Here is a 14,875-nt window from a genome sequence, read left to right as displayed (position 1 = left end):
CAGGTAAAACTCCTGTAAAATCAACGACGACGGATTGGGCACTATGTCTGGATGGCCAAAAACAATTGCCCCTGCCGGGTCATATTTCTCAAATAGCCAGCATTCCAGGAGAGTACAGAGAAAACACTCCAAAGATACTCCCAAGCTCTCCTTGAAGTATGTCAGAATTGACATTAATGACTGGAAGGAACTTGCTATCAATCATTCAAAATGGCAACTTGTCCATTAAGCTGTATCATGAAGAGACATTAATGTATATAATGTTATTGGAAATTATTTTAAATTGGACTTGTAGTAGGGTTTGTGTCTGTGTGTATCCTAATTGGATTAAAATCTGCTAGCTTGGATGCTTTGCTATAAAGTGGTTTTGAGATGTAAACGGTAAGGTGGAAAGTGCATTTGCATTTTGTTGAATAAACCGTTCAAAAATGGGGGGTGAAATCTTGCACCTAGCTAGGAGACACCAAGCAATATGTTTATATTGCTAATAAAGTTGGTACTTAAAGGGGGTTTTATTGTTAGAAGAGGTGGAGTTCAAAGGGCCTGGTGATACAATGAGAATTTATGTTCAAAGGGAAAGCTAGATATAACCTGAGAGGAGTTTGTGCGTGCAAGTCAGAGGCGTGGAAAGTCTAGGCATGTAAGCCTACCACTGTGTCTGTGAAGGAACACATTGAAAGGGACCTCATTTTCAATTCATATGATAAAATGTGCTTTGCCTGGCGTCTGTTTAAGTCTATGGGTTATTGTTGCCTTGGGGAAGATAACCTGGGAGTGATTAATTTGGGGATTTGTTTAATAGTTATTATGGTAGTAATTTGTAGACATGTATGTGTTTAATTTTTTATTAAAATTAGTAGATGTTTAATTTATATTAAAAAACCTCTGGAGGCTTGGTGGTTTCATTTCTGAATTCAGAGCTGCATCTCAAACAATTGAAAATATAGGTCATGACAGTTGTTTAAAGTTTCCCTCTGGGATTTTAAATAACCTGGCCTTTACCAACTGCCGTGCCATAACAGCTGCATCAAGCTTTTGAGTTCGGATGCCTAAATAATGAGGTGAGAATGGCAGCGGAGAAGAAAAGGAAGAAAATCCTGTACTGTGGATCCCACTAGCTCGTGGGATACCCTGTCCCTTGTGCCCAAAGATCTGCAGGTCGAGAATTGGCCTGTTCAGTCATATGAAGACTCATAGCAGAAACTTAATGATCCTGAGTAGACATTATCCTCAAATTGAGGGACTTCTGTCACATACTGTTAGTGCATTTCATTTGGACAGAGGGCTCCTTAACCTGAACAGTTCAGTGTCCTCCTTGAAAAGGAGGTGGGGAAATGTAGATGCACTTTTAACACAATGATTCAAATCCTATGCAGATATATTAGGATGCAAATCCAACATAGCAACAGTTCCTGGAAGTATGTGTACAAATCCAAAAAGCCATACCAGTTAGGCAGCCTTGAGGAGCAATGGCTTCTAAAATAAAAAAAAAATTCATAAAAGGGTTGTTAGTCCTGTGGAATGGTACTCCAATTCAGAGTTGTCAATTTTGGATCACAGGAATTGTCAAGCTGCTTATGGAAACTGCCTTTTGCTGCAAATGTGAAGAACAAGAGTTAGGTGTGAGAACCCAAACTGTAACAGGCATCTTTTCACATTTTTTTGTATACAGTACAGTAACTTTACAATTTATAGGACAAAAATTAAAATATTCAGTGGGTCTCTTCAAAGTGACTTCTAGAAGTAAACATTTATTTTCGATTTTTCATTGTGAAAAAGTAACTTATGTCAACCAAAGTATTTGTATTATACAGAGACTCATGCATATATCTGAGTAGTACTGCTCAACTTCCAGGGTCAGCAGAATCTATGTCAACATTCAAGATCAGAATGGACAAATAGATGAGGAAAAAGGGTTGAAAGAATCTGAGAACAGGGTGGATAAACATGATTAGAACCATTTTTAAGGTGAAAGATAAAAGCTGACATGGACTAATTGGGCCAAGTGGCATGTTTCCATGTTGTGACTTATTCCGTATTCTGTACTTATTTTCATGTATTGGCTTCCACATTATGTTTTGAATAAACAACCTTGTACTGCAAACCCAGAATATAAACTGAAGAATGTTATCTCTTAGTTAACAAGCTCACTGAAAATCTCAAAATATCACATTATTTTTGTGTTACTGGATTAAGCATTATTAAACTACGTATAATTGTTTTCCCAATTCATAAAGCACTATATATCTTTATAGAAAACTAAAAATATAACCACATAAAAATAAAGCCAACCAGAGTCCTTTTTATAAATTATTATAAAACCATACATGATGACTAACATAAGTTAGTTGAATACATAATTTATCCCACACAAAAATAGAACAGCCTCTTTATTCCCATAATTTATTTATTCAGCAGCTAAATAGTAAGCAGTCTCTATATTGCTTTCCTCTCCACCATCCCCTCACCAAATGATCTAATCTAGGCTTCCCATCAGTGAAGTGATTAAAAAGCTCCATGTGTTGTGCTTTGCTGACTTTCTCATGAAATAGCACTTTTCAATCCGAGTAGTTTAAATCTTTCATAAGGAGGTGTAGCAAAGTATTGTTTTTGTTCTTCAGAGTACCTCTCTTCTACATCAATGATATCTCTGTAGGTCCAGTCTTGCCAGTGAAAGTTAAACCTTTCAAGTAGTTGGATCTTTTTTTCATCTGTTGAAACACAGTCCACAGGCAGTTTTTGCTCAAGGGATGGGACCTGGACATCTGGGAATATCAGGACTCCTCGTATTGCGAACCAGCCTCCATAGCGTGGATGAATGCACACTCCGTACATTTTCTATAAGGAAATTAGTTAATATTTTTTATTAAATGCAAGGCTTTGATTGACTTCTGTCTTTTCCATTTTGGTCTCTGCAGCCAACATGATGGACAGATGACCAACTTCCTAGACCTTGTTCAATGGCATTCTATAAAATGCCCACTGAAAGCATTCAATAGTTCAACAATATGACATTCAGTTATTTCTCCTTTCTTGCAAGGAAGAATTTTTACTTCTAACTGACTTTTCCCACCAATGGCATGTTTGAGAATCATTTTGAGAGGAATAATGGACATGAATTTTTTTCCTATTACTTTGTGCCACATGTTGGACACAAAATGCTATGCCCCCATCACACTCTTCCACATTAAGGGCTAGCTTCTTTCATGGTTTCCATGCCAACTACAGAATTTTTCCCAGTACCAAGTGCCATCCTTGGCAGAGATGACAGTTAACAAGTCCTAGGCCTCCAACAATACCACTCTAACTGTCTGCTAGAAGGTGCACAAGAGCAGCCTGGAATGGTCCACTAATTTTTCTCCTCTGTAGGGCAGCACTAAGCTTCTACACTTTCCAATGGCTGAGATAGGCAACTTACCATGAAAGGGATCATAAGTTTAATTGCATGCCAGTTAATTCCTTTTAAACAGCTTATTTATCAATTTCAAAAATCGTAATGTTCGATGTGGGGATATTCACTGATGATTGAACAATTATCAACATCATTTGCGACTCCTCAGATACTGAAGCAGTCCATGTCCATATGCAGCAAGACCTGGACAATATTCAGCCTTGGGCTGATAAATTAGCAAGTAACATTCACATCACACAAGTGCCAGACAATGACCATCTCCAACAAGAGAGAATCTAACCATCTACCCTTGACACTCATTGCTCATTCCCCACTATCAATATCCTAGGGGTTACCATTGACAAGAAACTTAACTGACCAGCTACATAAATACTGTAGCTACAACAGCAGGTCAGAGGCTGGGAATTCTGAGTCGAGTAACTCACCTCCTGAGTCCCCAAGTTCCATCTACAAGGGACAAGTCTGAATTGTGATACATTCTTTCCACTTGCCTGGATGAGTGCAACACTCAAGAAGCTCAGCACCATCTGAGACAAAGCAGCTTGCTTGACTGGCATGCCATCCATCATCTTACACCCTCCAGCAGAGTATACCATCATTAAGATGTTCTGTAGCAACTCACTAAGGCACGTTTCACAGTACTTTCCAAACCCATGACCTATACCAACTAGAGGAGTAAGGGCAGCAGACACATAGGAACACCACGAGCTGGAAGTTACCCTCCATGCCACAAACACAATTCTGACTTGGAACTATATCACCGTTCCTCCACTGTCACTGAGTCAAAATCCTGGAATTCCCTCCCTAACAGCACTGAATGTACCTATACCAGATGGACTGCAGCAGTTCAAGAAGGTGGCTCACTACCACATTCTCAAGCGTCATTAGGGATGGCAACAAATGCTAGCCTTGCCAGCGACGCTCACATCTCATGAAAAAAAAAAGAAAATTACATTACAGCTAGATGGTGTCATTATTTGGAAGCAAATATTTTGGATGGGACTACAAGCTGGGTTTCTTGAACACCTCACATCTGAAATGGTAACCCATTCACTGACCTGATGAGTCATCACTGGTGCTATTTTTGTAACAGTTAAAATGTCCTCATAAAGAAAGAACTTGAATTTATACGCTATTTTTACAAACTCATGTTGCCCCAGTTTCATGATGTACCTTTGAAGTGTTACTGTTGTGACCTAGACCAACATTTTAGCCAATTTGTGCACAACAGAGATAAATGACAAATTTGCTTTAGTGAGGTTAGTTGAGGGACGTGTTGACCAAATCACTGGGAGAAATCCCCTGGTCTTCAAATAGTGACTTTAAATTCTTTTATGTCTATTGATAGGCCAGTCAGATATTGGAAAGTGCTATCCAAAAGATAAACGGTCGGGTTTTCACTGTATTTTGTTTAAAATAGCTGCAATTTGAAAAAAATCTTCAGGAAAGATCGTACTTTCTTCATCCGTTCCATGAAACATTATCTGATTTAATTAAAACTAGAGAGAATGAAGACAAAAATTGAAAATGCCTGAAAGCCTGAAGTAGTGCTATGCCCCATGAGCTTATTTTCATAATTACAACTAAACAAATATTACGTAAGTCACACCATTTATAAGATGTCCAGGATTTTTGTCTTCACAAGCTGCATGGAATCTCAGGATCAGAGGGATATTTTTTATTTATATATAAATTATATATGTAATATGTATATATATTTAAATGACATAGTTCACAGTTTTCAACCAAGACAGTGGAAGATTTAACAAGTGAAAATGGAACAGATGGATCGTGGTGCAAATGCAGTCAAAGTCTGAAAAGTGGAGGTTGCACAATAGCAAGTAGGGCTAGAGAAGGTTGCAGAAGTGGGGATTGATCTGGCCTTGGAGGAATTCAGAATTACAGAGATTCTGAATGTGATTCACTGGGCAGCTAATGGATAAGGTTATGCTACAATGGGATCAGAATGTGGTTGACAGAATTTTGAATGAAGTGGAGTTCATGTAAAGTGGAAATTTGGAGGTCTGTGAGTGAGCATTGGGGTGTTTAAGACAAAGTGACAACACAAGAAATAGGAGCAGGAGTAGGCCATTTGGTCCCTTGAACCTTCTCCGATATTCAATAAGACTATATCAGATCGTGGGCCTTAGTTCTACTTTCCTGTCTGCCCTTGTTAGCTGTTGACTTCCTTGTAGATCAAAAATGGATGAGGGTTTCAGTGACACTGAGTAGGTTGTTGTACGGTTCCGGATTTTTCAAAAATGTTAGCTTGGCTAATTTCTAGAATAATGACTCTTTAGACTTCTGTTGAAGGTCATGAGGACTCGAAACGTCAACTCTTTTCTTCTTCGCCGATGTTGCCAGACCTGCTGAGTTCTTCCAGGTAATTCTGTTTCTGTTTTGGATTTCCAGCATCTGCAGTTTTTTGTTTTTGACTCTTTAGACTTATTGGTTAAATGATAAAAAGGATCTAGAAGCCGTTGAATGGGTACTTTGGTTCAGATAACTATTTTCCACAGGCCTGTGTCTACTGATGAGCAGCCCAAGAAACTGAAATGTACTGCTATCAAAAAGGCGAGAGAAGAAAGCTTGTTATGTTAACCAGAAGCTACAAGGCTGAGAGAAAGAAAACCACCTTATTTGTTAGTGCTCACGTTACCTCAAAACTGTATGAAAAGGAGATCTCAGGAGAGGCAATCATCGACAAGAGGCAAAAAATGTGGAAAAATCCCACTTGTACACGCTAGGGTTTCCTCCACCAGAACAAAATGGTTTCTGAAGTGTACTTCATTTGTGAGCACTGTTATAACCATGGCTTGTCATCAATATCAGTCTCCGTGGTTGTTATCTCTAATCAAAATTAGAGCTCATAATAGGATTATTTTCCTAAACATAGGGAAAACAAAAAAAATATATAATCCTACAGAGGACGGACTTGTGGTTGTGGATACTGAAACCAGGAAAATAAAGGAGCAGAGACGGGAGAGAAGGCATCAGCAGTAGAAGTCGTCACATGGGCACCTCAAGCTTTGAGATGAAAAAAAATCCACAAGCACCTCACATGACAATAAACTTAAAGATTGGGGGCTGTGGGCAGGTAGGGAGAGAGCAGAAGGGAGAATCAAATCTGCATCAAGAAGAATCTGAATTGGTTTTATCCTTTCATGATAATCCTGGCATTGTGGGCGAATTTGACTATGGAGAGGCTATGTCTTTCTTAAGTCAACCAGCCAGATTTGGCAGCGAATGACAAGACTTAATCAGCACCAAAAAATGCCAATGCATTCAAAATAATTCTCTATAGTAAACTTATAGTAAATGGGATATGTTAACGTGCTCAGCCAGTAAATGACCAAATGCTGATTGCAGCTGTAATTTCCAAGACTGCTAAGTTCATGTCTTGTCAGAAATATTTTTAAATGGTTCATTCAAAATGTAGCAAAGCACAAATGTTCTTCCTCTCCTTCACAGAAGGCAATCGGTCTTTCCCTTACTTTTTCTCCCCAGGGGTTTTGCTGCACATCCTTCATTTGATAGTAATAGGCTGCTCCAGCCACATGTGCAGCTGTCTGTACCAAAACCTTTGGCTTTCGATTAGGAAGCATCTCAAAGTCATGTATAGCTTCAATCCTCTGATCAGAGAGGTTCTATTTGCAAGAAAAGAAAAAAAATGTTATTGTTCTCTTAATGTACAAGTGAATTATGAGGAACCAAATATCTGGCATTCATAATAATAAATAAAGATAACATTTTTAAAGAAAACTTTTGGTTTAATGATTCACAACAATCTCACTTTAACTGGCTACGTAAATACTCAATACCCTAAACATTAAATTAGATCTAAATGGCACTCTACCAAATAAGCTTGATCTAACAACAGTTGACACTACTGTTTACCTGCCTTGTGGACGAAGCCACACCACTGATTGCCCAAAATACTCATCTCTCAAGTTTGGTTTCTAAGTATCCTCTCTGAGCTCAACTCATCAGTGAAACTCAATTCCTTCCCAATAAACTACTGACCATCCAAACTTCCTTTCAGGCCAACCATGTTAACTGATATTGTTAAGTGGTTCCTCCTCCCAATGTCCTTTTAACTTTCAAAACCCTCCCTTCATCCTGAAAGCCCATGTCTCCAACCCTCCCATTCCTCTCCAAAGTCGTTCAATATGTTGTCACCTCCAAAATTCATGCCCTTATCAGCTACTACTTTCTGTCTGAATCCCTCCAATCAGTTTCTGCCCCCCTCACAGCAACAAAGCAGTGCTACCTAGTCATGAATAACATTGGGCAGGATTTTGCCCTTGACGGACGGGCAGGCGGGCCCGACCGACTCGGCAGTGGGTGGGCAGTCGATCCCCGCTGCTGAAACAGGCCCTGCGCCATTTTAAGTGGGCAGGCCAATTAAGACCCACCCAGCGTGACGCCCGACGGGAAGCATTATGCGCTTCCTGTGCAGGCTGAGGGGGTGGGGAAATTCCCCAAATGCGAGATTGCATTGCGCTCTTTCACGCTTGCGCATGAAAGAGCACACATCTCCCTGAGACTAAGTGCTGCCTCAGGGAGATCACTGAAAGTTTTTGAAACGTGAAAATAGAAAAATAAAAAATATCTTTAACATGTCCCCTCATGTGACAATGTCACATGAGATGGGACATGTTGATAAATATCACAAAAACTTTCTTAAAGTTTTTTAAAACCGACATGACACCTCATCCCATTGGTGGATGAGGTTTCATGTTTTTTCAGAAGCATGCCTCAAATTGGCCATTGACAGGTCAGCGGGTGGACAGCTGATCGCGCTGATCCCCCCCCCCCGCCTTCCTGAATATTTAAATGGGGCAGGATGACATCAGGGGTTCCGCCCCTCATCATTTTCGCATCAGCGAGCGGGCCCCGCCCCCAGCTCGCCGACGGAAAAATTCTGCCCATTGAGTGACAAGACCATGATGCATTACAAGACCATGATGCATTACCTTTCACCAACTTCTCTGCTACCTTTGACAGTGGCCAAGACTGTCCTCCTCCAAAAGTTCTCTTCCATTGTTCAGATCAACTGGACAGCCCTTACTTTGTTCCACTGTTACTTGTGTGAACATAGCCAGAGATCATTACCAATGGCTTTTTCCCCCCTCAATGCACACCAGCATCTTCAGAGCATGCCAAGGATCCATAACACATCTTCATCATGCCTTTTAGATATGCAATCAGCTTCAACATGCAAGAGACAACATTCAGCTTTTGACCACCTCTGTCAAACCCTCCATTACCTATGTCCAATCAACCTACTTGTCTCACATCCAGTGTTTAATGAACTGCCATTTCCTTCCGCTAAACATTGGCAGGACTGAAACCATTATCTTTGGTCCCTGCGCAAACCTTACACTCTCACCACTGACTCCATCCCCTTCCACGGCCATATATAGGGGAATGATGCAATAGCATTTGTTTAGCATGACAGGCAAGGTGAATTTCTATCTCACCATCACATAATGACCCAGACTATTTTCAATGTTGTCATTCTATTTGAACTTTAACCTCCTCTCCATCGTGAGGACCAACTTCTATTTGATCATTTGCCCCTGCAGCCTCAATCCATGCCTGTCACCTGTAGACTCAATTATGCCAACACTCTCCTGGCTGATTTCCCATACTCAAACTCATTCAAAGCTCTGTTGTTCATAGCTTATTCTATACCAGGTCCTGTCTGTAAATCAATCCTATCCCGATTTATATAGATTGCCTCCTGCACCCTAACAAACCCGATGCTTGAAATTTAAAATTGTGGACTTCAAAGGATTGTGCTTCCTGATCTCTGTAACCCCTCCAGAATTACAGTCCTACTCAATTCCTCTGACTCCAACCTTTTGTTCATCCCCCATCCCTTTGCCCCAATTTCCTCAATTTCTAAAATTCTCTTCCCCTTTAAGAACACCAATAACTTGTATTAATATAGCACTTTTCACATCAAGAAACATCCTCAGGCACTTCACAGGAGCATTATCAAACAAAATTTGACATTGACACATAAGGAGATATTAGAGCAGATGGCCAAGATCTTGGTTTTAAGGAGCACCTTAAAGCATTGCTTGCAATGGGGGAACAATTAAAATTAATTTTGTGTTCAAGCAGTCAGACATGCAGGAGTGCAGATATTTCAGTGTTGTAGGAGGTTGTAGAGATAGGGAGGGGTAAGATCCATAAAGAAATTTGAAAACAAAGATGAGAATTTTAAAAATAGAACATAAACTGGGAGCCAACATAGGTCAGGGAGGACAGGAGTGATGGTAAACGAGACTTGGATGTAAGTCAGGGCATGGGCTGCAGAGTTTTGAATGAGCTTAAGTTTACGAAGAATAACATATGAACATATGAATTAGGAGGAGTAGGAGTAGGCTACTCAGCCCCTCAAGACTGCTCCACCATTCAATAAGATCATGGTTGATCTGAATGTAACCTCAGCCCCACATTCCTGCCTATCCCCGATAACCTTTCACCCCCTTATTATCTATCTATCTAGCTCTGCCTTAAAAATATTCAAAGATTCTGCTTCCACCGCCTTTTGAGGAAGAGTTCCAAAGACTCCCAAGCATCAGAAAAAATTTCTCATCTGTCTTAAATGTGCGACCCCTTATTTTTAAACAGTGATCCCTAGTTCTAGATTCTCACACAGGAGGAAACATCTTCTCCATATCCACCCTGTCAAAACCCCTCAGGATCGTAAAGGTTTCAATTAAGTCACCTCTTACTCTTCTAAATTCCAGTGGATACAAGCCTAACCTGTTCAGCCTTTCCTTATAAAACAACCCGCCCATTCCTGGTATTAGTCTAGTAAACCTTCTCTGAACTGCTTCTAATGCATTTACATCTTTCTTTAAATAAGGAGACCAGTACTGTGCAAATACTCCAGATGTGGTCTCACCAATGCACTGTACAACTGAAGCATAACCTCCCTACTTTAGTAATCAATTCCCGTCGCAATAAATTATAACATTCTATTAGCTTTCCTAATTACCTGCTGTACCTGCATACTAACCCCTTTTGTGATTCATGCATTAGGACACCCAGATCCCTCTGAAACTCAGAGCTCTGCAATCTCTCACCATTTAGATAATGAGCTTCTTTTTTATTATTCCCTCCAAAATGAACAATTTCACCTTTTCCCACATTATACTCCAGACTTGGGAGGCTAGCCAGGAGCGCATTGGAATAATCAAGTCTAGAGGTACCAAATGCATGGATGAAGGTTTCAGCAGTAATGAGCTGAGGAAGGGTCAGGCGATGTTAATGAGGCAGAAATAGGCAGTCTTAGTGATAGCACGAATGTGGGCAGAAGCTCATCTCTAATATGACAGCTAGGTTGTGAACTGTCTGGTTAATAGGTACAAAGGTGGAGTCAATGGCTAGGGAACAGAGTTTGTATTGTGGACGAAAGACATGGCTTCAGTTTTCTCAATACTTAGTTGGAAGAGATTTCCGGACAATATAACCTGCATAAAACCCATCTTTCTGATTGCCTAGATCACTTCAAATATCCCGTTTAGAACACAGGACTTAGAAGGCCATTCAGCCCTTCGAGCCTGCTCAGCAATTCAATAAGATCATGGCTGATCTGATTGTGGTCTCAAATCCACTTTTCTGTCTGCTCTTGATCATCTGAACCTTCCTCTTGTTTGTCAGGACCTTTCTATAAAGCTGTGCCTCCTTGGGTAATGTGGTGATGATGTTAAAACCATACTCTTCAGCAAATTACTTAAATTTTCTGGAGATGAATTGGGCTCCACAACTACCCATTAAAAAAAAATCTTCCATCATGCTGGTTCCATATGCTGAAACAAGTTGCACCGATGCATCAGGGATTGTGCATAATATTCCGCAAAAAAAGACAAAGGCTTTAACAAAGAAATAGCAGCATTAAATTAAAAAAGCTTTAATAAAATGTTTGTTGCAAATTCTCAATATGGTCCTGAAATGCAAATCAAATAATTATCAACATTTAGGGTTACCACTCCTAATAAATACTGTTTAATGCTTATTTGTTCAGAGGGTTTAAAGTGTTAAAAAATGTTTATTTACTTTTTTGACAAGTGAAAAATAATAAACAATACACTCATCAATAGGGTCCCGAACAGTGGGTAATTGCTTGTCCGCAATGAAAGGTTTGAAGGCTTTCTCAAACATCTGCGGTGTGCTGAGGACAACAAAGGCCAATGTGTCATCTGGGTACTGTAGGTGAAAGGAGGGTTGTATGACAGCATTATACCAATCAATCTGGGGAAAAATGAACACAAAGTAGAGTCATAAGAAAGCCAACAGGAACAAGCAGAGCTAAAGAAAGCAATACAAATAAAAGCACTATATATTAAAAACTAACAAAAATAGGAAATCAGGTGCACATTTTGTGTCACATCACACCTGTGTCACACCAGCAGCTGATTAGCATTTAAGATTCCCCTACCAGATTCACTCGCATACCAAATTAATTTTCACAAAGAACAATTCATCACAACATGGAACATATCCTACACTTCAAGAGTGACTACATTTAAAAAGTATTTTTTTGGCTATGACATCCAGGGGTTATGTAAGGTGTGACATAAATGCTCCAAGTTCTAGGTTCTTTAAGTTGTACTGAATACTATCAATGGGAATCAAGACCCAAATTTACAGAAAATCTAAGATTTTGAAATATTACAACCTAAATTAGAAAACCCTGAAAAGTAATAAACTCCATTTGAAATATTTGACACTCAAACTTTGCTTTATTGTTATCTATTTCTGCAAAACATTCTGAAAGCCTACTGCTCAACACCATTTTCCCTGAAAAGCACAAGTCTCCCCATACCTTCCTCCCAGTCTTACTCCTTCCCCTGGGAAACACCTCAGAATCACAGAATTGTTACAATGCAGAAGGAAGCCATTTGGCTCATCGTGTCTGCACCAACGCGCTAAATGAGTATTATGACTTACCGCCATTCTCCTACTTTACCCGTGCCCTTGCACATTGTTCCTTTTCAAATAATCATCCAATGCCCTCTTGAATGCCTTGATTGAACCTGTCTCCACCACAGTTCTAGGCAGTGCATTCCAGACTCGAACCACTCACTGTATGAAAACATTTTTTCTCACATCACATTTGCTTCTTTTACAAATCATTTTAAATCTGTGCCCTCTTGTTCTTGATCCTTTTACGAGCAGGATCATTTCTCCCTATGTGCTCTATCCAGCCCCCTCATGATTTTGAATATCTCTATCAAATCTCCTCTTAGCCTTCTCCTCTCCAAGGAGAATAGTCCCAAACTCTCCAATATATCTTCATAACTGAAGTTTCTCATCTTTGGAACCATTCTTGTAAACCATGCTGCACTCTTTCTAATGCATTCACATCCTTCATGTAGTGTGGCACCCAAAACTGTACACAATACTCCAGCTGAGGCATAACCTCCTTGCTCTTGTACTCAATGCCCTATTAATAAAGTCCAGGATGCTGTATGCTTTATTAATTGCTCTCTCCACCTGTCCTGCCACCTTCAAAGATCTATGCACAAAAATACCCAGATCCCTCTGCTCCTGCGCACCCTTAAAAATTGTACACCTTATTTTATACTCTGTCCATTTTCTTCTTACCAAAATGCATCACCTCACACTTCTCCACATTGAACTTCATCTGACACCATCTGCCCACTCCAACTTGTCTATGTCCTTTTGAAGTTCTATACTGTCCTCCTCAGTTTACAATGCTTCCAAGTTTCATAGCGTCCACAAACTGAAATTGTCTCCTGCACACCAAGACCTAGATCATTAAAACATACCAGAAAAAAAGGGTCCCAATACGGGCCCCTGGGGACTCCACTACAAACCATTCCCCAGCCTGAAAAATATCCATTGACCATTACTCTCTATTTGTTATTACTCAGTCAATTTTGTCTCCACGCTACTACTGTCCATGAGCTGAAACATTTCTCACAAGTCTGAGAGACTGGCTGCTCTCAGCTCCAACACCTTCTGCACAGCCTTATCTCTCCCCCACAGGCAGTTACATCAGACAAGAGGATTAATGGAAGAAAATTAGGGATAATGGGAGTCTGTAGGTTGTTAGGGGAAACATCAATTCACCCACCCCTTCATCCACCCTCCACCCCCCCCAACCCCTTCCCCCAGTCCATCCATCCATCTTCACCCCCACCACCACCAACCCCAGTCCATCCATCCATCCTCCCACCCCCAGTCCATCCAAACCCCACCCCCCAGTCCATCCATCCACCCTCCCCTAGTCCATCCATCCACCCTCCCCTAGTCCATCCATCCACCCTCCCCCCAATCACCCTCCCCCAGTCCATCCATCCTCCCTCCCCTCACCACCACTTCCCCAGTCCATCCATCCACCCTCCCCACAACCACCCTCCCGCAGTCCATCCATCCTCCCTCCCCCCCCCCCCCGTCCGTCCATCCAACCTCCCCCATCCTACATCCATCCATCCTCCCCCAGTCCGTCCATCCATCCTCCCCCTCCCCCCCAGTCCATCCATCCATCCTCCCCCTCCCCCCCAGTCCATCCATCCATCCTCCCCCTCCCCCCCAGTCCATCCATCCATCCTCCCCCTCCCACCCAGTCCATCCATCCATCCTCCCCTCCACCCCCCCAGTCCGTCCATCCACCCTCCCCCCCAGTCCGTCCATCCATCCGCCCCCTCCCCCAAGTCCGTACATCCATCCTCCCCCTCCCCCCCAGTCCGTCCATCCATCCTCCCCCTCCCCCCAGTCCGTCCATCCCCCTACCCCGAGTCCGTCCATCCATCTTCCCCCTCCCCCCAGTCCGTCCATCTCCCTCCCCCCAATCCGTCCATCCATCCTCCCCCTCCCCACCCAGTCCGTCCATCCATCCATCCTCCCCACCCAGTCTGCACCCCCCCCCCCCTAAAAATCCATCCTCCCTCCCTGTCACCGGGAAGTCCGCTTTGTCTGAAAACACAGGCTGCACGATCTGCATTTAATGTCGGATTAGGAAGTAAGATTCACCGAACACAACGGCCCCAGGGCCAGCTACCTAAGGTCTAGTTACCCTGAACGGATCACACTGGAAACCGAGCGGACCCAAACACGCGTTCAACTGCTGCTTTCTTACAGCCGCCATGACCTCATCGTGATGTGACGCAACATCCGGTATAATGAAGATTACAAACTACAACTCCCAGACCACTCTGCGCCGTGCGCTGTGACGAAACATCCTGTTTAAGGGAAACTACAACTTCCAGACAGTTTTACGCCGTGACGTCACACGAAACGACGCTCTTTTAAATTTCGGGGAGCCGCCGTGGTGAGTGAATGTTTCGCCTTTTACATCATGTCTTCCTAACGGCAGGCAAGGCAGACCCTTTCTGCAGTAGCAACCATAGACTCGACTGCAGTGTTTGTGTTTTTTCAAATCTAAACTTATCCCAGTGTTTCCAGTAAAAATGGCGA

The 14,875-nt window shown here is 41.8% G+C and overlaps 1 protein-coding gene across 2 annotated transcripts; it reads right to left on the bottom strand.

The window, feature by feature from the left end:
• Nucleotides 1-1,731: 1,731 nt before the first annotated feature.
• mmachc (metabolism of cobalamin associated C) lies at nucleotides 1,732-14,631 on the bottom strand. 2 transcript variants are annotated; one of them, XM_041207792.1, is made up of 5 exons: nucleotides 14,475-14,603; nucleotides 12,383-12,517; nucleotides 11,489-11,683; nucleotides 6,907-7,059; nucleotides 1,732-2,838 (listed from the first exon to the last, which is right to left on the bottom strand). In XM_041207792.1, the coding sequence occupies exons 2-5, from the start codon at nucleotides 12,386-12,388 to the stop codon at nucleotides 2,542-2,544; spliced, it is 651 nt and encodes a 216-aa protein (XP_041063726.1). In that variant the 5' UTR covers nucleotides 12,389-12,517; nucleotides 14,475-14,603; the 3' UTR covers nucleotides 1,732-2,541. The 2 variants fall into 2 exon arrangements, with proteins under 2 accessions (XP_041063726.1, XP_041063725.1); XM_041207791.1 differs by lacking the exon at nucleotides 12,383-12,517 and having other exon boundaries at nucleotides 14,475-14,631.
• Between the last annotated feature and the right edge of the window lie 244 nt (nucleotides 14,632-14,875).

Source organism: Carcharodon carcharias, chromosome 16 (genome assembly GCF_017639515.1).
Source record: "Carcharodon carcharias isolate sCarCar2 chromosome 16, sCarCar2.pri, whole genome shotgun sequence".
Taxonomy (NCBI): Eukaryota; Metazoa; Chordata; class Chondrichthyes; order Lamniformes; family Lamnidae; genus Carcharodon; species Carcharodon carcharias.
Note: the sequence above shows the minus strand (reverse complement) of the source record. Positions and strands in the feature narration are given on the sequence as shown.